This window comes from Lepidochelys olivacea, assembly GCF_965140295.1.
Source record: "Lepidochelys olivacea isolate rLepOli2 genome assembly, chromosome: 1".
Lineage (NCBI taxonomy): Eukaryota > Metazoa > Chordata > Testudines > Cheloniidae > Lepidochelys > Lepidochelys olivacea.
In genome coordinates, this window is record NC_140411.1 from 157,170,935 (window position 1) to 157,194,008 (window position 23,074).

At 45.4% G+C, this 23,074-nt stretch overlaps 1 protein-coding gene across 4 annotated transcripts in view; it reads left to right on the forward strand.

Annotated features, from left to right (window-relative positions):
* Nucleotides 1–1,428: 1,428 nt before the first annotated feature.
* The window catches only part of KDM6A (lysine demethylase 6A), a 274,760-nt gene continuing 253,114 nt past the window's right edge, over nucleotides 1,429–23,074 (forward strand). For all 4 annotated transcript variants that reach the window (XM_084642140.1, XM_084642141.1, XM_084642142.1 and 1 more), the window contains exons 1-2: nucleotides 1,429–1,718; nucleotides 1,928–1,991. In XM_084642140.1, the coding sequence (XP_084498266.1) occupies nucleotides 1,555–1,718; nucleotides 1,928–1,991 (228 nt within the window). In that variant the 5' untranslated portion in view covers nucleotides 1,429–1,554. The remainder of the gene's footprint in view (nucleotides 1,719–1,927; nucleotides 1,992–23,074) is intronic.

The following is a 23,074-nucleotide window of genomic DNA, read 5'->3' on the forward strand; positions in this document are numbered from 1 at the left end:
GCTTTCTCTGTACCCCCACGGGCTGGGCTCATTCCCATCGCTCAGCAAGGTGGGCTGGAGACTGCTCGCTCCTGCCGGGACACCCGCGGGCTAGGAGCTTTCTAGAGGGGAGTTGTGCGGCCTGCCCCACCCGGTGTGTGCGCAGAGCCACGTGGCTACACCCGGGAGCCCCAGCGCCTCCATGAGGCGCCGGCAAGCCCGCCTGGCAGGGGCGGCCGGGAGCGGGGGTCCCGGGTCACTCATCGCAACCCAGCGCCGGGGCCGCGCGGCCCGACTCCGGCCCCCGCTTGCCGTGACGCGGGAGGCGCCCGGGCACAGCCCCGCGGCTTTCACCGCCCATGGCCCGGCGGGGAGGGGGGTGGGGGCAATAGCGAGTCTCCCTCGGGCAGCCCAGCTGCTGCTCCCGCGGCTGAGAGCGGGCCGGGCGGAGGTTGCTGCCGGGGAGAACTTCTCGCCTCGCAAGCGCCGGCCAGCGCGCGGGGCCGGGGGGGACGCACCGCTGCCGCGGAGGGAGCCATGATTATCCGGCGGTGCCAGGGGGGCAGCCACGCCCTGCGCCCAGCCCCGGAGGGGGGGGGCGGCTCTTCGCCAACCGCTGCCCTCCGCCCCCGCATCGCTGCCGGAAGGAGGCGGAGAGTCGCCGGAGCGGGGCCCAGGCACCTTAGCGGGAGGTGGAGGGGGACTGATCCCGCCCCCCGCCAGGGGGCCCCGTGGCCGCTCTACCCCGCGAGCTAGAAACGGTCCCAGCTCCAAAGGAACCCCCCGCCCCCCAACCTGCCGCTCCCCGCAGGCCCCCTCCGTTATTATTTAATGAGTACATACAAACGTGCTGTGCCTGAGTAACTGACAAAGCGCTCCGACTGACGAGACATTGTACCAATAGCGAGCAGAGTCCCCACCAAGTCCCGCCCCCTGAACATTCCCTTGACCAATGACGTGATGGAAGCTATGGGGCGGGCACAGAGAGCGCCAACCAAGCTGGAGCGCAGCGGTGGAAGAGCGCTATGACTGACGTAAGTCAACAAAGGTCACGTGTAGCGCTGGGGCGGCGGTGATTGGCTGGGCGGGCCCGGGCGGGCGGGGGGGCAAGGGGGGTCACGGTGGCGGCGTGGGGTTCGCTGTGTGACACAATTACAACAACTTTGTGCAGCTGCTGGGGAAGTTTGTACAGGCAACAAATACACCCTGCGCGGGCAGGCGGGGGGACCCTGTCACCCCGACTCCACTCACCCCGCGCGGCCGGGGCCAGCAGCGCAGCAGCGATGTAAACACGGCTCCGCCGCCATCGCCGCCTGCAGCCGCCGCCGCCTCCTCCTCTTCCTCCTCCCCCCGAGCCTCCAGCGCTGGGGCGCTCTTCCCCCTCCCTCCTCCTCCTCCTCCTCCGAGCCGCGGGGCTTCCCCCCGCCTCCCTCCCCCTCCCTCCCTGCCGGCTGTTGTTGTTGTAATAAAAGTTGTGGTGTGTGCGTAGGGCGCCCCGCCCCGCCCGGCACTGGGGGGCGTTGGGGGCGCGCCGGGGGGGCGGTTGTGATTGTGAGTTAATTACGCTGCGTTTCCATGAAATCGTGCGGAGTGTCGCTCGCCGCCGCTGCCGCCGCCTCTGCTGCTCCTTTCGGTGATGAGGAAAAGAAAATGGCGGCGGGGAAAGCGAACGGCCAGAGCGAGGAGGACTTCGCCAGCCTGACAGCCGAGGAGAGAGCAGCCCTCTCCGGCCTCGACAGGTACCCGCGGCCCCCCCCCCGCGCCCGCCCGCCTCCCCGTCCCGCCACTCTCCCCTCCCCGCCGCGGCGCCCCGCTCGGGCTGGGCCAGGGCGCCCGTCTCCGTGCGGGGCTTGTGCGGGCTCCCGGCTGGCCCCGCTCTGTCAGCGAGCCCGAGCGGGGGCTTCTCCCTGACTAACGCTGCGCCTTGTGCTTCTCTCCCCCTCCCCAGCCGAGTCTTCGGGTTTCTGAGGCTTCATGAAGATGGCGCCAGAACGAAGGCCTTGCTGTTAAAGGTAAGAGGATGGGGGGAGGAGGGAGCCAGCCCAGCCCCGCCACCTTTCCCCCCTCCCCCCCCGAGCCTGCACGCCGTGTGTGTGTGTGTGTGTGCGCGCGCGCGCGTGGGGTGGCACCGCCACGGCCCAGGGGGAGAGACGCGCCGGGGCACTGGGTCCCCCCCACCCCCCAGGCGTACGGGCTCGCCCCTCGCCTCTCTGCTGGGGCTCCGTGTGTGTTAGGAGCCTTCCCCCGCCCCAGCGGGCACATACAGCCCGCAGCTGCCCCCCGAGCGCACGTACAGCTCGGGGAGCGGGCACGGAGCGCGGCCTGCGGCTTCTCTCAGGCACTTTCTGGGGTTTGTTCAGAACTGGGACGGAAAGTGTCTGCGCGTCAGGCCGGAGTCTCCGGCTCTGGAGCAAGCGGCGAGGAGCGCGGGGTGGCCCAACGGGGTGGGTGTGAAGCGCTAATGACGCTGGTTCCCTCGGACCCTCCCTAGTGATTTTAACCCCGTTTGTATTGGGCTCAGGCTGCGCGCTCCCTGCCAAATCCCAGCCCCCCCTCCTCCCCCCCGGCCTGCGCCCCTCACCCCGCTGCTGGCTGGAGCGGCGGAAACGCGGCCTCTTGGGTTGGGATCGCTCTAGTGTGGGAGTTGTGTGTCGCTTCGGAGTCAGTCGTTAAGTGACTTGTTTGTTCGCTGGGTCCAGCTGCCTCAAATGTGTAACTTCTAGCGGAGTGACTCCCCTTCTGCCCCGGCCGCCCCGCTCCTGCGCTGCTCCCAGGGAATGGCACAGTCTGAAACCTGCCTGGGCTTTATACGCACACGTTTGTTTCTGTGAAAAGTTGTTGGCCCTGTCATTTAGTTAAGTAATGGCTGCTCCTGTCGGCCCAAGATGGCCGGACAGGGAGGAGAAAGAGAAAGGGGAGGGGGAGGTAAACAGGGAAATAAATAGTAGGAATGAATATACACATCGGCTTAAATGTGTAGACCCCCACTGTGGTTCAGGCAAACTCTCTTGCGCATTGCAAGATTTTTCTCGTTGCTTTCCTAACGTAGAATACAGCGTTTGCCGAGCTAGCATAATCCTTATCAACCTGTAGCACATTTAGCTTCCCATTCACAAGCTAGTGACAAAGGCTGTGCAGCTGGAGTATCTGTCAGTTTGTATCTTAAGACTGAAAACAGGAGGAAAACATTTGTGTACAAAATAATTCGAACCCATTAATAGCTCAATATCTATTGCTGCAACTGGGCTATTTGATATTCCTCTGGTTTCTACTTTGGATTTAGTAGCTTTACATTTGACACTTCTCTCATGCTATTGTGTCCATGCTGGATGTGAATGTTTTTACATGAATGTGTCCTTTCCATTACTCTTGTCTGATTTTGAAACCATACCTCCACATGTGTTGAATTCAGTATTTTTAGGCCTGAATATGGGATTAATTTCTTTCTGGCATAACGGCAAAGCTTAATATTAGAATTTTTTCAAAAACAGTTTTCTTTGGGCTTATGTTTTACAAAATAAGATTTTGCTTGTTGCTTATGAGTTTTAAAGTTATTTACAAACTTTTCAATATATCTATAAGATGGGACCATGACATCAAATCACTTATATTTTTATTATTTTTAATTGACATCTAATATGTAGATGTTATAATAGGCACATTTAAATAGTACTGAGAATCACTAGAAACTGACTTTGAGGTGGAGTTCGTGAGAACACTTAAACATCCTACTTTTTTTTTTTTTATGCTATTCCTTGCAGGTCTCTTGCCACTTCAGTACGTTACCTTGTCTGTGTTTTGTGAAATCAAGTAGTAAAGCAAATTCGGTTCTAAATGCTAAGCTTTGATTCTTGCCATCCTATGTACTTGTATTTTAATTTAAATAGATTAATTTAATGTTTAGTGTTTATTGTATCAGACATATTGCTATATAACGTGGTATATTTTGTGACTTTTGAAGCAGACTTCTACAGATGCATTAATGTTACCTTTTTATTATGTGAACACACGCAGTCTGTAAAATTATTATAAATAGGCAAATATCCTAACCTTCTAACTGAATTTTTCTTGTAACATTTTCTGGCTCTGCATATTGGAAATACGTAAGATGCGGGTTACCTTGTGAAATGATTTCTGACTAAAATATGTCATTTCTAAATGACAAATCAAGAGAATTATTTGGAGAGTAAAATAATGAGAATGTTACTATTTGATACAAAGTATTTGGCAAGAAATCCATGCAAAAAACAATTTCATTCTATGTACAAATTTAGCTTGGTGTTACTTCAAGATTGTTTTTGTTTAAGTTGCTGTCCTAGCATGATTCAAAGTTAATATAATTTAAAATGCACCTCTTATGCTTTGGTCACTTCTCGCGCCTACGTATATACTGTTAGATCTAGTCCTGCACTGGGAGGGATTTAGGCTGGATGATGGAACAGGTCATCAGCATTTGATACGTCACTTCTAGCAATAAAAAATTGCCCAACAGCCATATATCATTTTGTTGTAACCTCGAATTCTGCTGTACTGTTCTTGGAGTTAGAATAATTTTAATTAAGTCTGTGCATGAAAGAACAACAGCAAACAAAACTCCTGGACTCTCTAGTTATGAAATCCTATCTTCATAATTCGGAATTCACTAGTAAAACATTAAGGACTCTGTTGTGCTGTTTACTCACAGTTGCACATTGGGAGAAGCGTGGAGTCATGCTGTTGCAGGAGGAATTGTCTTAGAGTATGTCTACATTGCATTTAAAAACCCACAGCTGGCCTCTGCCAGCTAACGCGAGCTTGGGCTAAGGGGCTGTTTAATTGTCGTGTAGACGTTCGGGCTTGCCCTGGAGTCCGGGTTCTAGGACCCCTGTGAGGTAGGAGGTTCCCAGAGCACAGGCTGCTGAGCCTGAACTTTACACTGCAATTAAACAGCCCCTTAGCCCGAGTCACCTGGCACAGTCTGGCTGCGGGTGTCGAATTGCAGTGTAGACATACCCTTAGAGGCAGAATTCTTACTGATGTTCCCATTCATAGATGGTGGTTGCAATGTGATTACCCCTTCTATGTCTGGCAAGCTCTACTCGCTAGATTGCGAAGAAGGTAGGGTCATGGTCCTGCTTATTTCTGATAGCCTCCCTGAGATTAAAAAATTCTCAAAGGGGAGGGAGAAGACAGTCCTGTGCTCCACCTAGGAGGGAGTTTATTCCTTTCTCCTTCTGAGCACTTGCTGAGAATAAGGAGTATAGTCTGACCCTAGAGCTCCTGTCTTGTAAGGTGGTAATGCTCTGTAGGATGTCATTGTAGAATGAATTTCATTGGGTGCTGCCCTCACACTTAGCACATCAGAATGGTGTGTATAATATTGGTCCGGCACACCTTGTGTTCTGTGGCATATTGAAAGTCTAGAGTAGATGCATGTTATGTCACTGAACAATGTATTGCATGCATTATAGGCTGGACAGAATTGAAACTTTGTATTACATAATTGTGTATGTTGGCATTATTGTGTGGTGATATAAAACTGAAGAATTACTGTTCTCAAAACTTTCAACTTTATTTTGCAACAATGAATCCTGAAAATATTAGTTTGGAAGGTGTGCTTTCAATCTCTGCGATTAGTATGGCTTTTTGTGGGGTGGGGAGAGCCTGGGGATAGGCTGGAAGGCTCTTATATCCTTATTGAAATGCTGAGATCCTCGTTATTGGTGCGCTGCAACCACTTTTATAGGAAATCTCTCTCAGATGTTCACTAGAAGGTTATACCTGAAGGTGCAAAAGACACTCTATGGTATCTTGATGTCTCCTGGAGTTTGAATACATCTGATACTTTCCTTCCCTTGTTCCTGCTTTTCTCAGGCAGTGAAGGCTTAAAAAAAATACTTGGAGAGGGGAATAATTACAATATTGGAACTAGATTGCGAGGGAAGCCCTTTTTAATGTTCTTGTGGTATTTAGTCAAAGTTGACGTTTATTCCTTGTGACAAACCTTTATTTAATAAGATGTAATTTTTTGGTTTTTGTGTTAGAATGCTGCAGCTTATGTAATATATTGGGTTCAGGACTGTTACTAACTCCCCAATTCATTGAGTCTAATCAGTTTGGAATATACTGTTCAAAATAAAGCATTTTATTATTTAAAGACAGGCAACTTGAAGTCTAATTTATTTAAAAAATAAAATAAAAGTAGTTTCATATACTACATCTGTGCTTCAGTCTCCCTCACAAGTTTTATACAGTTTCTATTATGAAAGTGTGCATCTCCCCTGTTGGGAAGACGCCCCACACAAACAGGGAAAAATAATTAATTAGGTATGTGGAGTGCTATCAAATTCACAAAATAGCACAAGGAAAGAATATTGTGATCTTTCCATTATTCTTATGTTAGGTGTTATAGTACTTGTAGCAGTGTGTTTACAAATATTTTACTGCCAGTGTGAATTAAGTTGACTGTATCCCTTTAGTGCTGGCTGTCAATTTTCTGTTAACATATAATTCAGCATCCTTATTTTTAATTATATCAGAGTGCTTGAAAAGTAGTTATGGAAAATATTTTAGAAAAATCTAAGTGTAGTACAGTGACTTATTTTTGAGCCTTTTAAATCTTTTGGATTAATTTGTTTTCATCAGAATAGAAGAGAAACAATGCTTTAAAATAATTACACTGCTTATCTAATATAATGGTAGTGCTGGGAGCTGGGGAACTTGGGTATTGGTACCATGAGACTCGTGTAAAAGTGCTCTAAAGAGGGGGGTGGTGTAATCACGTTTTGTAAATTATTACTGAGCTGTTGCTTCATAGCCATGTTAATAAATTCCAAATTTGTCTTATGTTTATTAAAATCAGTTGTCAATGTGGAGGAAGGTGAAGTAAGTTTCAGTTTTGCGAGCAGTACCATACCTGGAAACTTGAGTTGCTGATCTTGTTTTAAAGTATCTTGAAGCGGAGCAGTTTTGAAGTAAAATTTCTTAGATATTGGAGGCTGGTGTATGGATTTCAGACTGGTTGGTTGTCTTTCTGTATTCCATGTCTGCTTGAGCTTAAAGGCATAAATTTAAAAAAAGGCCCCACTGGAAGAAATGGTTGAATACATTCCATTATTCCTGGTTGTACAGTATTCTATTTTAAAATATCTTTTAAAATGTGTGTTACAAAATATTTACTTCAACAAATCAATGTTGTTTGCTCTCAAGGTTTGTGTGCATGTTAAAAAAGTTTTAGTACTTGCTGTAGTGTAACTAGTGTTTGAATTTCAGCCAGCTTTGTTGTCATATATTGAGAGAGGCGTTGTGGACATTAGTATGGAATAGCTTCAGTAAGATACTCTAGCTCATTTTTGTAGCTTTCCAAATGTCATATGGTATGAGTATTGCTGTTACAGTAGTGCATAGAGGCTGCAACAGATTTTGGGGGTGGGGAGGGGGCATTGTGCTAGTTGATATGCATATACTACTCCTTGGAGGCATTCTGCACCAAAAAATTAAATTCTGTGCACAATATTTTAAAATCCTGCAAATTTTATTTGTCAAAATAGCACTACATAATCACACCAGATTCAATTATTTTGGTAATTTATTTCAAAATACTTGACATCAAATATGTTATAACAATACAGACACTTACAAAAATTTTCCCAGGAGTAGAGTTAAAGAAACCCCTAGGACAGGGGCGGGCAAACTTTTTGGCCTGAGGGCCACATCAGGTTCAGAAATTTGTATGGAGGGCCAGTTAAGGGAGGCTGTGCCTCCGCCCCCCCTAGGACCTCCTACCGCCCCATCCAACCCCCCACCCCCTCCTTCGTGACTGCCCTCCTGGGACCCCTGCCCCGTTCAACCCCTCCTGTTCCCCTGCCTCTGACTGCTCCGACCCCATCCACACCCTCACCCCCTGACCACCACCCGAACTCCCCTGCCCACTATCAACCCTCCCTGCCCTCTTACTGCGCAGCACAGAGCACCGGTGGCTGGAGGCATTAACAGTGGCACCGCCCAGACTGTTGCCTGGCCGCCCAGACAGTTGCGCTGGTGTAGTGTAGTAAATTTGCTCTCTGAAACGGCTACCAGTAGCACATTCCTATGTGGAGCAGTTTAATACACTACACCAGCAGCATGGTGCACTGAGGCTGTGGGGGAGGGGCCGGGGGCTAGCCTCCTGGGTCAGGAGCTCAGGGGCCGGGCTGTAGTTTGCCCACTTCTGCCCTAGGACAACCCAGTTCCTGTTTCTCTGCCCTCTTCTATCCTTCAGAGCCCCACCGGGGTGCCAGACTGTCTCACCCCCTCCCCAGACATTTACTCCCTCTCCCACTCCAGAGGCCAGTTGCGGGGGCCCCACCCTGGCCCAGACACTCTCACTCTGTACCCCGCACAGGCCAGCTGTGGCCACCACTCCCCAGACACTCACACCCTCTGACCCCCGGGACCAGGAATCCAGAGGGAGAAACAGCCTGCTGGGTCCCGGGCTTACACAGAGTTTACTGTGCCCTGCTGCCTCCTTACATCAGGCCGTGTTGGGAATCCTCCAGCTCCTGACCCATGTCTTTGATTTGTGAGCTGGGCTCTGCCAGGTCCAGTGGCCCCTAGTGGCGGGCAACATTTCTGCAGCCCATTTCTGGGGGCGGGAAAGGAAATTCTGTGCGTACAACATTAATTTCTGCAAAATTCTGCATTGCGCAGTGGTGCAGAATTCCCCCAGGAGTAACATACATAACAAGGCAGTACTTACCCTTAAATGTTTTCCTAAAAGAGATGCTCTGGTTCAAATAGGAATTATTTTGAGGAAGTTCTACAGCCTGTTACGCAGGAGATCAGCCTAGATCAGTGGTTCTCAAGCTGCGGACTGCTTGCGGCCTGCTTGCGGCCCAATCAGCATGTAGCTGTGTCCCATGTGATATCTTCAGGGCCATACAGGTAGTACATGTATTGTGTGGATGTGGGCCATATAACACAGAGAGAGCTGCATACGTGGCCCACAGTGATAAATAGGTTGAGAATCACTGGACTAGAAGATCATATTGGTATCTTCTGGCCTTAAAATCTATGGAAAATTTTACAGTGAAAATGGACATGCCAGGCAAGGATTGGGGGGGGGGGGAGAAATGGGAGTAGTATCCACATTTAACAGATGGTGAGTTAAAGTACAGCAAGAGTAAGTAACTTTCCTGAGGTCACACAGGAAATGTGTGGCAAAGATGGGAATAAAACCCAGGTATATCGAATTCCAGCCCAATATCCTAACCCTAAGACATCTTTCCTTTGAGCTGTGTATAGGTGTATTCATGATACTAATGGAGTCTGGCTTTAAAGGAGGAGAAATACAAAATAGTCCAAGTGAAATCTCAAAAATATTTCTGAAATTCTTTAAATGCTATATATATAATAGTCAAATGGTGCAGAGTTTCTGTCCAGTCTCACCTTGGATGATGTTTTTAATTCACTTGTGTCTTTGCCATTTGTGGCTAAATGTGGTGACCTGAGACTCTTGTGAGCCTTTGTCTGATCCTGTTATTGATGTGAATCTGTTAGGCATATTACTTTTCAGTAGCAAGGCCACATGTAGGTGTTATGCATGTCTTCTGAAATGAGTGCTGATAGTATGGTCTGAAAAGTTCATTCATATATTCAGAATATGGCACTTATTAAATAAAAAATATTCTAGACATGTTGGGGTTATCCTTTGTATCCCTCTGCTTGTAAAGCCATTTGCTTTACTTAATCAGTTCAATTGTACAAAGATTTGGGGAAGCCATAAAAACATAGATTTCCCCCCCTCCCCCCCCACCATGTTATGTTTTTAAGGTCTGATATCTCAGGACCTTCCAGGACTATAAGCATGTGCTGTAATCCACTGGCAGCCTGTATCCCATTGGAAATTTAGGAATCTTACATCACGGAAAAGGTTAAATGCCCATTTCCAGCCCTAAAGAGTGTCAAGGTATCCACCTTTAAACTGATCATAGGTTCATTGCTGATTGTTACTGGTCCTAGGAAACAAGTAGATGCAACTTTGTTGGGAAATTCTGCAGTTGAGGCAAAAGGGAAAAGGAAATTGTGAACAGTTCTAAAACAACCATTTTATTTTTAACAGACTTGGGGCATTACACGAAGTCCTGAGGAGATGAATTAGTGGAATGAGGGCAGGTGAGGCTATCAAAGGTGTTAAAGTTGTTGAACCAGGTGACACCTTTTTCTTTTTTTTTTTCCAAAATATGTCAGTGGTCCTACCATTATCACATAGATTCATACTCACAGTATTTATCCCCCATATATTGTATGTGCATGGTTCCTGTCCTCTCCCACCTATCAAATTTCGATTGTGTTTCCTCCCTAAACTACAATAAATATTACCCTTTCTTTTGTTTAGGTTCTGGAATTGTGGTGTTTTGATTAGAAAATTGGACTATCGTGTAATTTCTTTCTTTAAATATTTAAATGACACTTGCTCAATGACCCTTAGAATGCTGCTGGTGTTTTTCAGGCCAGCTAGTCAAATGGTCCAAAGGACACACTTCTATAAATGTAGATTAATAGTGCCCTCCTATTTAGCAGAATATGTATTTGAATCTTTTAGAAAATTGAAATACTGTCCTTGATTACATGTGTGTAGCCCGAGGAAGGGTGGTGGGGTTGTATCGGTGTCACTGTGTGCATAAATTGACCTGCAGAATCTTTACTGTTACCGTGAGAGAGCAAGAGAGAGATGCTATACTCTGAGCCCAGTTTTACTTTGTAGGCCTCAGACGTTTGGGGTGGTGGGAGGAAGTATATAAATTCTTATTTTTTCAATAAAAGGAACAAATGATCTAGAACTAGACACAATAAACAAGGAACAATACAATGTCATTTTAAAATCAGTTTTTGAATAGAGGCCTTAACCTAGAAAATTTTGAAGGCTCATTCTGCTTGAAGATGTGAGTATATCAAATATTTGTTTAAGGCCCTATCAGCAATTGTTACTTTTATGTGAGACTTTAAGTTTTATGCCTCTGTCTCCATAGTGGACTGATGTTTTTCATATTGGATACTATTTTCTCTCTTTAGAAGGAATGATATGAGAAAGTCTACACTTTTATAAACAGGCTACTGAATTAATGAACAGGAAAAGCCCCTAAGCATACCTTGGGGGTGTTAAACAATATTCTTGCACTGATAATAGTGCATAACATTCTCTGTTCTCATTTTTGCATTAGTGGATAACAGAACTGTTTTGACTAAATATTTTTCTCTATAATTCTTGTATCTGTAACAAGATCATAGGGGACATTTTGTGCATTTGATATGTGGAATTAAGAGCTAATGTATGTAGTTGCAAGAAAAATGACTTGGTTTTTATGAACTAATATGTCTAGAATGATGTGTATCAGCGTTTTGGTTTTCTTTATGGTCAATTGTTAAGAACTATTGTTGAAGTGGCTCTATGTATAAGACCAAATGCCTTCTCCAAGAACTTTGTTTGCAGGACTGAATTACTATCCAAAATAAGTTTAATATTCCATTCTAGGTCAGATTAAACAGTGAATACATTTTTCATGGAATTTCAGATAGTATTTTGGGAATTGAGGTGTTCTTTAGGTTTTTTATAATATTGTTTAAAATTGGTCAAAAGATGCATAATGACATCCATTATAGAAGCACTGTACATTTTCTGTAGTCACATAGACCTGCATCTCTTAAACTGAAAAAGTTAGTCAAGATGGTTACTAAAAGCTCTATATTTTATAGTCTGTCAGGCTTGAAAAGCTCACTTGCTCAAGAATTTGGATCAGGTTAGTGAGTTGGGACTAACGAGCAGAGCTTCTGGTTCACTCCCCTCTGAAGGAAGGGGAGGTGCCTGGGAACACAAGCAGTTCAGGTGCTACTGCACGTTGAAGAGGAGTGCCACTGCCCTTTTCTAAGGACAAGAAGGGGGAACTGGGGTATTTGGGCTGTCCTGGGAGGCATGGGAGAGATGCAGAGCTTGAACAAGTTTATTAAAAAAAAAAAAAAAAAGTGTACAGCAAAAGGTGGCAAATGACTTTCAGTACAAACTCCTCAGTGTCTGTCTTGTGTACGTGCCCGTGTTCCATACTGCTGTGGAGAAGATCTGGCTCTAGAGGGGGAGGAATACACATGGAAGTGCCTAAGCTGAATGCAGCATGGCCTGCATTTGGAGCCACTGTTAGCTGAACCTAGGCCTCCCTCTGCTTTGTGCAGAGGAAGAGGGGAGTGGATAGAGTCTCTGCCTCCCAGGAAGGAATCCGGGGAGAAGATCCTGCTGAGGAAAGGAAGAAATCCCCCCCATGAGAGGTCTCAACAGACGAGAGAGGCTGAAATGGAGTTACTTTGCGGAGTGGATGGGGGTCAGGAGTGGGGTCATGGGGAGGGGAAGAAAGCATGGGAGAGATTGGTGCTGTACACCTTTCCAGCAGCTCCCTGAAACCTGTTGCTGGCCCCCTGCCTTCTTGCTGTCTGAGCTAGTTAACTTGCCTGCAGTGTTGTTCCCTACCTCAGTAGGTGCACTGGCAAGATGAATAAGAACAAAGTATACATAAATAAGATTAGGAGGGGTAGAAGAAAAGATGGATGGGAAATAGTGAAGTTGTGTGTGGAACACCCCGAAGGGGGAGGGAGGGAAGTCATTCATTTTGTCCGAACCCTATAAATCCTGAATATAGCATGGCTGATGTCATTTTCTCCTGCCCCTGAGGCAAGAGAGCAAGCCTGAGAGCAGAGCAACTGAGGGACAACTGCTCTTAAGAGGAAAGGATGGAGGCAAAAATAAAGCAGGCTAAATGGTGCTGCTGTTATTTAAGAGTGAAGTTGGAGCAGAGCAGCCCAGGTGTTGCTGCTTTTTCTTCAGGGTGAAAGGGAAAGCCAAGGAAAAGAAAAGGTCAGGCTCTTTTGTTAAAATTGGAGGGTGGGAGGAAGTCAGTATAGGGGTTGTAGGTGGTTATGATAGGAGGTGGGTGAAAGAGGAAAGGATTGAGAAGATTTTAAATGTGCAGTTGGGATTTTTGTAGGGGAGAAGGAATGAGAGCCAGAAAATACAAGGGAATAGATTAATAGGTGGGAAACAGATCACAATGGAGAAGTGGGGGGAAGAGATGGAAAACCGGGAATACCAGACACATAGCAATGCTGAAAGATGCCACATGATCTGCAATAGGGCAGAAAAGAACAGGGAAGAAATTGTAACAGTACAATAGTTAGCTACATTTGTTGAAGGTTTGTTAAATAGAAGTGCTGCAATTAAATGAATATATTAAATATAGTAGAGAGTAAACAGTAGGCAACTTCTGTTCTTAACAGGTTCATGGTTTTGGGCTTTGGTATGAAAGGGAGTCATCTAGGTAGTTTTCATCTGTATATAGTAGGCTGTCCTCAGACTCATGAGGGTTGGAAATATTTCAAGCATGAAACTTTTTGTATTTCTGAAACCTTAATATTTGAACGTTGAATTTCCCAAAGGAAAGGGAATATATGATTGATAAAGAGTAGCTACTCACGTTTTAAAGATGACTTGCAAAGGAGAAGAAAAAATTAGATTTCTGTCCTTTTGTGCTACATTAGGATGCACAAAGAAAGCCTGACATTTTTAAAAAATTGCTTGTTTTTATAATTGAAGTTCAAGTCTTTTAGTTACAAGAGCGAATAAATGAAAAAATGCATATAATTTTACACTTGCAAGTTTCTGAAAAATTTCTGCATAAGCGGCTGATGTTGAAACTTGGTTGTCAGAGTGAAGGTTAGAATCATAGAATACCAGGGTTGGAAGGGACCTCAGGAGGTCATCTAGTCCAACCCCTGCTCAAAGCAGGACCAATCCCCAATTAAATCATCCCAGCCAGGGCTTTGTCAAGCCTGACCTTAAAAACTTCTAAGGAAGTAGATTCTACCACCTCCCTAGGTAACGCATTCCAGTGTTTCACCACCCTCCTAGTGAAAAAGTTTTTCCTAATATCCAATCTAAACCTCCTCCCCCACTGCAACTTGACACCATTACTCCTTGTCCTGTCCTCTTCTACCACTGAGAATAGTCTAGAACCATCCTCTCTGGAACCACCTCTCAGGTAGTTCAAAGCAGCTATCAAATCCCCCCTCATTCTTCTCTTCCGCAGACTAAACAATTCCAGTTCCTTCAGCCTCTCCTCATAAGTCATGTGTTCCAGACCCCTAATCATTTTTGTTGCCCTTCGCTGGACTCTCTCCAATTTATCCACATCCTTCTTGTAGTGTGGAGCCCAAAACTGGACACAGTACTCCAGATGAGGCCTCACCAATGTCGAATAGAGGGGGACGATCACGTCCCTCGATCTGCTCGCTGTGCCCCTACTTATACATCCCAAAATGCTATTGGCCTTCTTGGCAACAAGGGCACACTGCTGACTCATATCCAGCTTCTCGTCCACTGTCACCCCTAGGTCCTTTTCCGCAGAACTGCTGCCTAGCCATTCGGTCCCTAGTCTGTAGCTGTGCATTGGGTTCTTCCGTCCTAAGTGCAGGACCCTGCACTTATCCTTACTGAACCTCATCAGATTTCTTTTGGCCCAATCCTCCAATTTGTCTAGGTCCCTCTGTATCCTATCCCTGCCCTCCAGCGTATCTACCACTCCTCCCAGTTTAGTATCATCCGCAAATTTGCTGAGAGTGCAATCCACACCATCCTCCAGATCATTTATGAAGATATTGAACAAAACTGGCCCCAGGTCCGACCCCTGGGGCACTCCACTTGACACCGGCTGCCAACTAGACATGGAGCCATTGATCAGTACCCGTTGAGCCCGACAATCTAGCCAACTTTCTACCCACCTTTTATAGTGCATTCATCCAGCCCATGCTTCTTTAACTTGCTGACAAGAATACTGTGGGAGACCATGTCAAAAGCTTTGCTAAAGTCAAGAAACAATACATCCACTGCTTTCCCTTCATCCACAGAACCAGTAATCTCATCATAGAAGGTGATTAGATTAGTCAGGCATGACCTTCCCTTGGTGAATCCATGCTGACTGTTCCTGATCACTTTCCTCTCATGTAAGTGCTTCAGGGTTGATTCTTTGAGGACCTGCTCCATGATTTTTCCGGGGACTGAGGTGAGGCTGACTGGCCTGTAGTTCCCAGGCTCCTCCTTCTTCCCTTTTTTAAAGATTGGCACTACATTAGCCTTTTTCCAGTCATCCGGGACTTCCCCCGTTCGCCACGAGTTTTCAAAGATAATGGCCAATGGCTCTGCAATCACAGCCGCCAATTCCTTTAGCACTCTCGGATGCAACTCGTCCGGCCCCATGGACTTGTGCACGTCCAGCTTTTCTAAATAGTCCCTAACCACCTCTTTCTCCACAGAGGGCTGGCCATCTATTCCCCATGTTGTGATGCCCAGCGCAGCAGTCTAGGAGCTGACCGTGTTAGTGAAGACAGAGGCAAAAAAAGCATTGAGTACATTTAGCTTTTTCTACATCCTCTGTCACTAGGTTGCCTCCCTCATTCAGTAAGGGGCCCACACTTTCCTTGGCTTTCTTCTTGTTGCCAACATACCTGAAGAAACTCTTCTTGTTACTCTTGACATCTCTCGCTAGCTGCAGCTCCAGGTGCGATTTGGCCCTCCTGATTTCATTCCTACATGCCTGAGCAATATTTTTATACTCTTCCCTGGTCATATGTCCAACCTTCCATTTCTTGTAAGCTTCTTTTTTATGCTTAAGATCCGCTAGGATTTCACCGTTAAGCCAAGCTGGTCGCCTGCCATATTTACTATTCTTTCGACACATCGGGATGGTTTGTCCCTGTAACCTCAACAGGGATTCCTTGAAATACAGCCAGCTCTCCTGGACTCCTTTCCCCTTAATGTTAGTCCCCCAGGGGATCCTACCCATCCATTCCCTGAGGGAGTCGAAGTCTGCTTTCCTGAAGTCCAGGATCCATATCCTGCTGCTTACCTTTCTTCCCTGTGTCAGGATCCTGAACTCAATCAACTCATGTCATGTTACTGTCCTGCCATGAATTCAAAACAGATTGAGAAGTCAGAGCAGGAATAAGTTACCTCTTCTTTGTTTAAGAATTGCTTTAAAAATCTGAAATCCGAGAAATTTTATGTATACATGCAAACTTCAAACACTGGACAGTATGGAAATTTATGTGTAAAGTGACCTCCTCTGAGGTCTTAAGCAGAACCCCCACAATGCACCTTTGGTACAGGAGTACACAATTTTTAGTCAGATGGTTATAGGTCTGGTGACATTAGTCTGGGGGGGAAAGGGAGAGGTGTACCAAAACTGGGCTCATAATGGAAACCTAGTCCCTAACTTAACTACAGAGATGACCTGGCAGAGGAGGTTAATAGTAAAAATTTGAATTCTTATTTTGCTTATTCAGGGGTAATAGGGATTGTGAGGCATTTCAGGAAGCTCTGACACATGCATGATGTAACGGCTACAATGATACTGGATTGCATAATTAGATTATCAGTATCCATAAGTAAAAGTGGCAGGCACAAGTAAGGATATGTCTTCAACTTTAAAAGGGCCACTTAAAAAATAACTTTCAGGTAGTAAACATGTCCACGTCCCCTGCTCGTTTTTTTTGGTTTAAGTTGACACTGTCCCTTTTTACACTTTGCATTTCTTGCTTCCAGTGCAGACAACCAAGATCTTCTAGGGAAAGCCCAGATGTGATGGACTGAGCGGAATTCACTCTGTCCTCATCTTTTTAATAGCAAAGCCAGAGAAACCCTGCCCCCAATACACTGGGATTTACTTCTGTTGGGGAATCCCGATAACAGAGGAGTAGGAATTTTCCAGCACTGAGAAACCACAGCTCTTGTAGGGTGTGAGTAAGCTAATGTGTAGACTCGCCAGCTGGGGAAAGAAGAATCCCACCTATAGGACATTTCACATCCTTTCCTCGGGGCTTGCTTTTTTTTCTTAAAAACAACTCAAAACCAGAACACATCAATTCAGACTACTGGGTAATAATTACCGGAGGCCTTTCCAGCTTCAACCAGTTGGGAAGAGAGAGGACATACCCTTCCCCTATTGCAGTGGTTTTCAGCCTGTTTTTCATTTGCGGACCAATAAAACATGGCAGTATGGACCCTTTTGGAAATCTTAGACATAGTCCATGGACCTCCAGGATCCATGGACCACAGGTTGAAAACCACTGCCCTATCACAACCTCTTTTGCACCAGGGAAAGGCATCTCTCACCTGGCCCTGAGCTGCTGCAGCAAGAAAGGGCTGGGCGGGGGAGGGAAGTGTCCTCTCTCCCTACTGCAGCCCTGCGGTAGCCTGCACCCTTCCCTCCCCCTCCCCCCCCGCACCTCAACCCTCTGCCCCAGTCCTGAGCCCCCTCCCAAGCCCCTCATCCCTGGCCCCACCCCAGAGCCTTCACCCATAGCAGGAGCCTTCACCCCCTACACCCAGCCCCAAGCCCCCTCCCGCACCCTGAACCCCTCCTCCCCACCCCAGTCTGCACCCCCTAGCCAGAACCCTCATCCCCCCACACGCCAACCCTCTGCCCTAGCCCTGAGCTCCCACCCCAGAGCTCTCACCCCCCGCACCTCTATCCTCTGCCTCAGCACTGAGCCCCATCTCACACTCCAAACCCCTTGTCCCCATCCCCACCACATGAATCTTGTTATGTGCACCAATATGAAGGTGATGTGTCACACATCACCTCCATATTGGTGCACATAACAAAATTCATTCCACACATAGACGTAAAAAATTAGAGGGAACGAGCAGGGGACGTGGACATGTTTACTACCTGAAAGTTATTTTTTCAGAGGGAACATTGCTCATAACTTCCCCTTGCTTCTATACCCTCTAGAGCATAGCATTCCGTGTTGCCGGTTTCCCCTACTCCCTATGTCCTGTTACCCCCTTTGCCAAACACTGCTCTCCTACTTCATTTTTTTTATTTATAAGAAAATCCTAACTTTTACAAAGCAGTTTCTGTAGGTTAACTTACAGATAAAGCTGATCAGACATGCAACATACTACTTCACCTATCTTTTTAAAAGAAGAATCCTAAATGAATTTTTAAAAATATGTAACCCATTTAAAAATCAAGGAAATTTAAATTGAGGTGCCCAAGGAAGGCATGTTATAGTGCAGTTCAGGCATTGGATTGGGACTCAGATCTCCAGTGTTGTGTTGGGCAATGTACTTAATCTTTGTTTCTTATTTCCACTTTGGAAAATGGTGTACTTTTTTTTTTTTAACCTTTATGTGTCATATGCTGTTAGATTATAAATTCTTCTGTATAGTGACTGCTGCTTCCTCTGTGTATGTACTGTGCCTGGCACAGTGGGGCCTTGATCATTGCTGTAGCCTCTAGTTGCTATTGTGATACAAATTATAAGGTTTGATTTTTAGCACAAATAACTCCTCCGTGCTTTCTGAAATGCACATAATCATTGGTGAGTTCACCCAGACAACCTTAAATCTGGGCTCATAATGTGATCCAGAAACCAAGGCAGCCTTATATCTGTCAATTACTCATTCATCTCAAATGACCACAAAAACTATATAATATTGAACTCCTACTTATGCATTGATTGCACAGAATATAGCTGTGGTTATGACCGAATACTCTCCATAGAAAAGCACATCCTTGAAATGATGTCTTTTAAGGAAAGTAGTGTATTGAGTGCTATTATTTGCTACCGTTCACAAAGGGCTTATCTGTCACCAATTATATACGTGTTAGAGATACCGTATCTAAAATTCGTAGATCAAAGGATCATGACATGAAAAATTACTTGAGGGGAAAAATAATCTGTATTGATAAAGCATCATGCTTAACAGACTACATTTGAAGCTTTTCTAAAATATATCCTACAGTCTACAAAATTCCACCTGTAAAACTATACAGTATCTTCTCATATCTAAAAATTACAACACAATATAGAAGTATGGTGGAGTACAAGGCCAGAGTTAGTTGTTTGACCATATCTGTAGTTTGCTGTAATTCAGAGTACTTGGAGTTCTTTTAATTTAAAAGTAATTTAACCTTAAATTTTAATTTCCTGCTTTTTAGAGCTTGAGCTTTACAAAAATTCACAGTTCTTAAATGCTTTTCTAAAATATTGGTGCTGTGCCTGCTCAGTTTTTAACTAACTATAAGCTGATGTTTTTTTCCATTTTTAAATTATACTGGAAAAAGCACTAGGAAATGAACTGCCCTGGTATAATCCTGCAGTGTGAATGGGATCAGCTGCATGATGTGGTCAATTTTTCCATTTTCAGTGTTAGTAAATAACAGTTTAAAAATGATGTAGCAGTTATTTATGCAATTTTATCCTTTGTTTACTAAATACATACATCTTTAAAGTAAAATGTGAATTAACATTCAGTTTATGGAAAGAAATGGATACTACAAGATTAGGTCAGGCTCCAGTGTTTAGGTTACCTCTCCTTCTACACACACTAATTTTTTTAAATGTGAGGGTTTCTAAATATTTAGGTAAAAAGAAAAGGAGTACTAGTGGCACCTTTAGAGACTAACCAATTTATTTGAGCATAAGCTTTCGTGAGCTACAGCTCACTTCATCAGATGCATCTGTAGCTCACGAAAGCTTATGTTCAAATAAATTGGTTAGTCTCTAAGGTGCCACTAGTACTCCTTTTCTTTTTGCGAATACAGACTAACACGGCTGCTACTCTGAAACCTAAATATTTAGGTTTCACTTTTGGTTCCCAATGTAATGATGACAAAGTATTGTAATAATTGAAATACCTCATCACCATAATAAAACTAAGCAGTTTCTGTTTCTCATATTTTGGTAATTTGGAGGTTAACCACTCTTTTTCCATTAGACCCCCCCTTTGCCTTACACTGAATCTCTTACAAAATTTTGCTACCGTAGGTGAAGAAGTAGCTCCCATGCTTCTCTGCAACTCAGCAGTTGCTGAAATGGGGGGATCTGGAGTATGGTTGAGTCTTGGAGAAAAGGAAGCCGTCTCCTTGCTGCATGACCGTGGGAGGTGGCAGTGTATGAGGTTGCACTCCCGGTACCGTAATGAAAGTTGCTAAGTGAGGGTTGATCTGAAGTGGTGTAGTTAATATTATTCATGCTCTTCCTTTTGGAGTGGCTGGGTAATAGCAATTAGGTGAGGAGTTCTGTAGGTTCTTACTCCCCTAGATTAGTGTAAAGCTAGAATCCTAACCTCACCCCCAGGTTCATTGATCCGTTCTCCTTGTAGTATTCTTTCACTTGAGCAGAGCTAGGATTGCAGGGTCCTTTAATTTGTATACCTAACTGTGGCTGTTTTTCATGAAGCAATCATCACACGTGAGCTGTGGGTCATAGGCTCAAATGCAGTGAAGGGAAAGGAGCAAGAAAATGTAGGAACAAATTGGTTTCAAACAGTAGTTTGTAATATTGCTAGCCTTTTTAGTCTCCTCCCTTCACAAGTGAGAATTTATTAATATGGCAATTAAATATTTCACTAGGGCCTAATGAAGACAACTGAATATTGAAATATTGTTTTTTTGCCTTTTTAAAATACAGGCCTATTTAGATGCCTGCAATGTTCCAAAAATGTTTTACCAGAAACCTGTAAACACTCTCTCATTATTCTGTAAACATTTAGTGTTTTTCATTTACATCACACCTGCATGCACTTCAGAAGGCTGGTTTCAGAGTAACAGCCGTGTTAGTCTGTATTCGCAAAAAGAAAAGGAGTACTTGTGGCACCTTAGAGACTAACCAATTTATTTGAGCATAAACTTTCGTGAGCTATAGCTCACTTCATCGGATGCATACTGTGGAAACTGCAGAAGACATTATATACACAGAGACCATGAAACAATACCTCCTCCCACCCCACTCTCCTGCTGGTAATAGCTTATCTAAAGTGATCACTCTCCTTACAATGTGTATGATAATCAAGTTGGGCCATTTCCAGCACAAATCCAGGCTTTCTCACCCTCTGCCCCCCCCCCCCCCCCCCACAAACTCACTCTCCTGCTGGTAATAGCCCATCCGAAGTGACCACTCTCTTTACAATGTGTATGATAATCAAGGTGGGCCATTTCCAGCAAATATCCAGGTTTTCTCACCCCCCCCCCCTTTTTTTTCCCAAAAACCACACACACAAACTCACTCTCCTGCTGGTAATAGCTAGGGTGAGAGAACCTGGATTTGTGCTGGAAATTGCCCAACTTGATTATCATACACATTGTAAGGAGAGTGATCACTTTAGATAAGCTATTACCAGCAGGAGAGTGGGGTGGGAGGAGGTATTGTTTCATGGTCTCTGTGTATATAATGTCTTCTGCAGTTTCCACAGTATGCATCCGATGAAGTGAGCTGTAGCTCACGAAAGTTTATGCTCAAATAAATTGGTTAGTCTCTAAGGTGCCACAAGTACTCCTTTTCTTTTTTCAGAATGGCTGTCTGCATTTTCATATTCATTCTTGATCTGTTTCTTAATTTGTAAAACTGTTTTAAAAATTAATCTTTTACAAAACTTAAAACGATTTTTGGCTCAAAATTTATAAAAATTAGTCCAGTAAAAATGTTCCTTCACTTATTTAAATTCTAAAGAAAACAGTTTTAAAATTAACATCCCCCTGCAGTGATATGAAACAAGTGTCAAGCATGTTTTTTAAAATTTAATTAAATATTGTCTGTAGCCTTTCTGGCAGGTGTTGTCAGCAGTAAAAAGTCTGGGTTCAATTTTCTAGTTTTTTTTTTTTTCTTTTTTCTGAAGCCTTAATACTTCCTCACTTGCAAACACTGAGTACAGGGGTTAAAACAGAGAATTTATTTTGTGTGTGTGTGTGGGGGAGGCAACAGAGAATGAATTTAGGATAACCAACAATAAAATAACTTTCTATGAGGAAAGACAGCCCCCCCCCTTGCACTACCCCTTACCCGCTCGTCGTCCTCCCCCCCTTCCCCCTGGATGTCTTAACGGTAGATACAACTCCATCCTCCAACAGTTGTGAGTAGCGTATGTTTTCTGACAACTTCCTTCCTTCCTAGCTTCCTATACACAATTAGTAGAGCCCTGCAAATCGGCGGATGTCCACTTCATATCCACGGATAGTGGATCGGATGCAGATACAACTGCACAGAGCTCTACTCACTGGTGGCATGGGCAGCAATGGTTGGGGCTGGGTGGCAGGTCAGAGTTGGGGCTGTCCAGCACCTGCTCGCTGCATTGCTTCCTGTCCAGCAGCTTGGGCCACTAGGGCAGCACTAGCATCCCCACCATGGCCCGGCCTGGCAGCACTGGCTGTGCTCCCAGTCCTGGGCCTGACCCGCCGGCTCCAGGGCAGCAGGGCCCATACTCGGCCAAAGGGATTGGAGCGGGCAAGGCCCCAGCATCCCGCCCCTCCGCTCCACTGTGATGCAACACACATTGCTGCTGCCATGTGCCATTGCTTGCGAGCCCCTGGGCGCAGGATGCGATGCGATGCCCCTCCTCCTCGAGACCCACCCTTGCGCTGCCCCTTACCCCCTGCCCCTTCCTCCCTTCCCTCCCCCTGTCACTAGCCCTGTGAGACGGCTTGCTGCTGCAGGTGTGGATGTGGTTATCGGTAAAAGATGGCTAAGCAGATCATGGGTGCGGATCCACGTTTTTGTATCTTTGCAGGGCTCTAACAATTAGCTGTCCTAGGTTCGAGAAAGGTGAGAATTCCTGCAGTCCATTGCTGCCTGGGGTGCTCTGGAGGCTCTACTATTTGATTGCAGCTTAAATTGCAGAGTAGGGAGGCTCACACCATAGTTCCTTAGGTAGTCTGCTGTTCTTTATGTGGCTTTGGCCTAAGCTGCCTATCTTTACCTCAAAGCTGCTGCTCTGTACTATTCCTTGCCTCAAAGCTGCTACCACTCTGCAATGTCCACTGATTTGTAATAGTCTGCTCATTTCTTAGAGAGGGATCAGTGGTATCTAGAACCTCTAACAGACTCCTCACCACCAGGGAGGCACTTGTCCTACCTTCTGCCGGCTTCTTTTCACTCTCATAGCCCTGTACAGGCTCCCTTACCCAACTGTACTTGACTGCAATCTTGGTCAGGGTGACCCCAACCACAACTGGTGTAGAGTGCTTGCATCTTTCTCCCAGCAAGATTAATTGCATAGTATTTCCTTTAAAATCAAAACTTACTTGTATTTAACCCA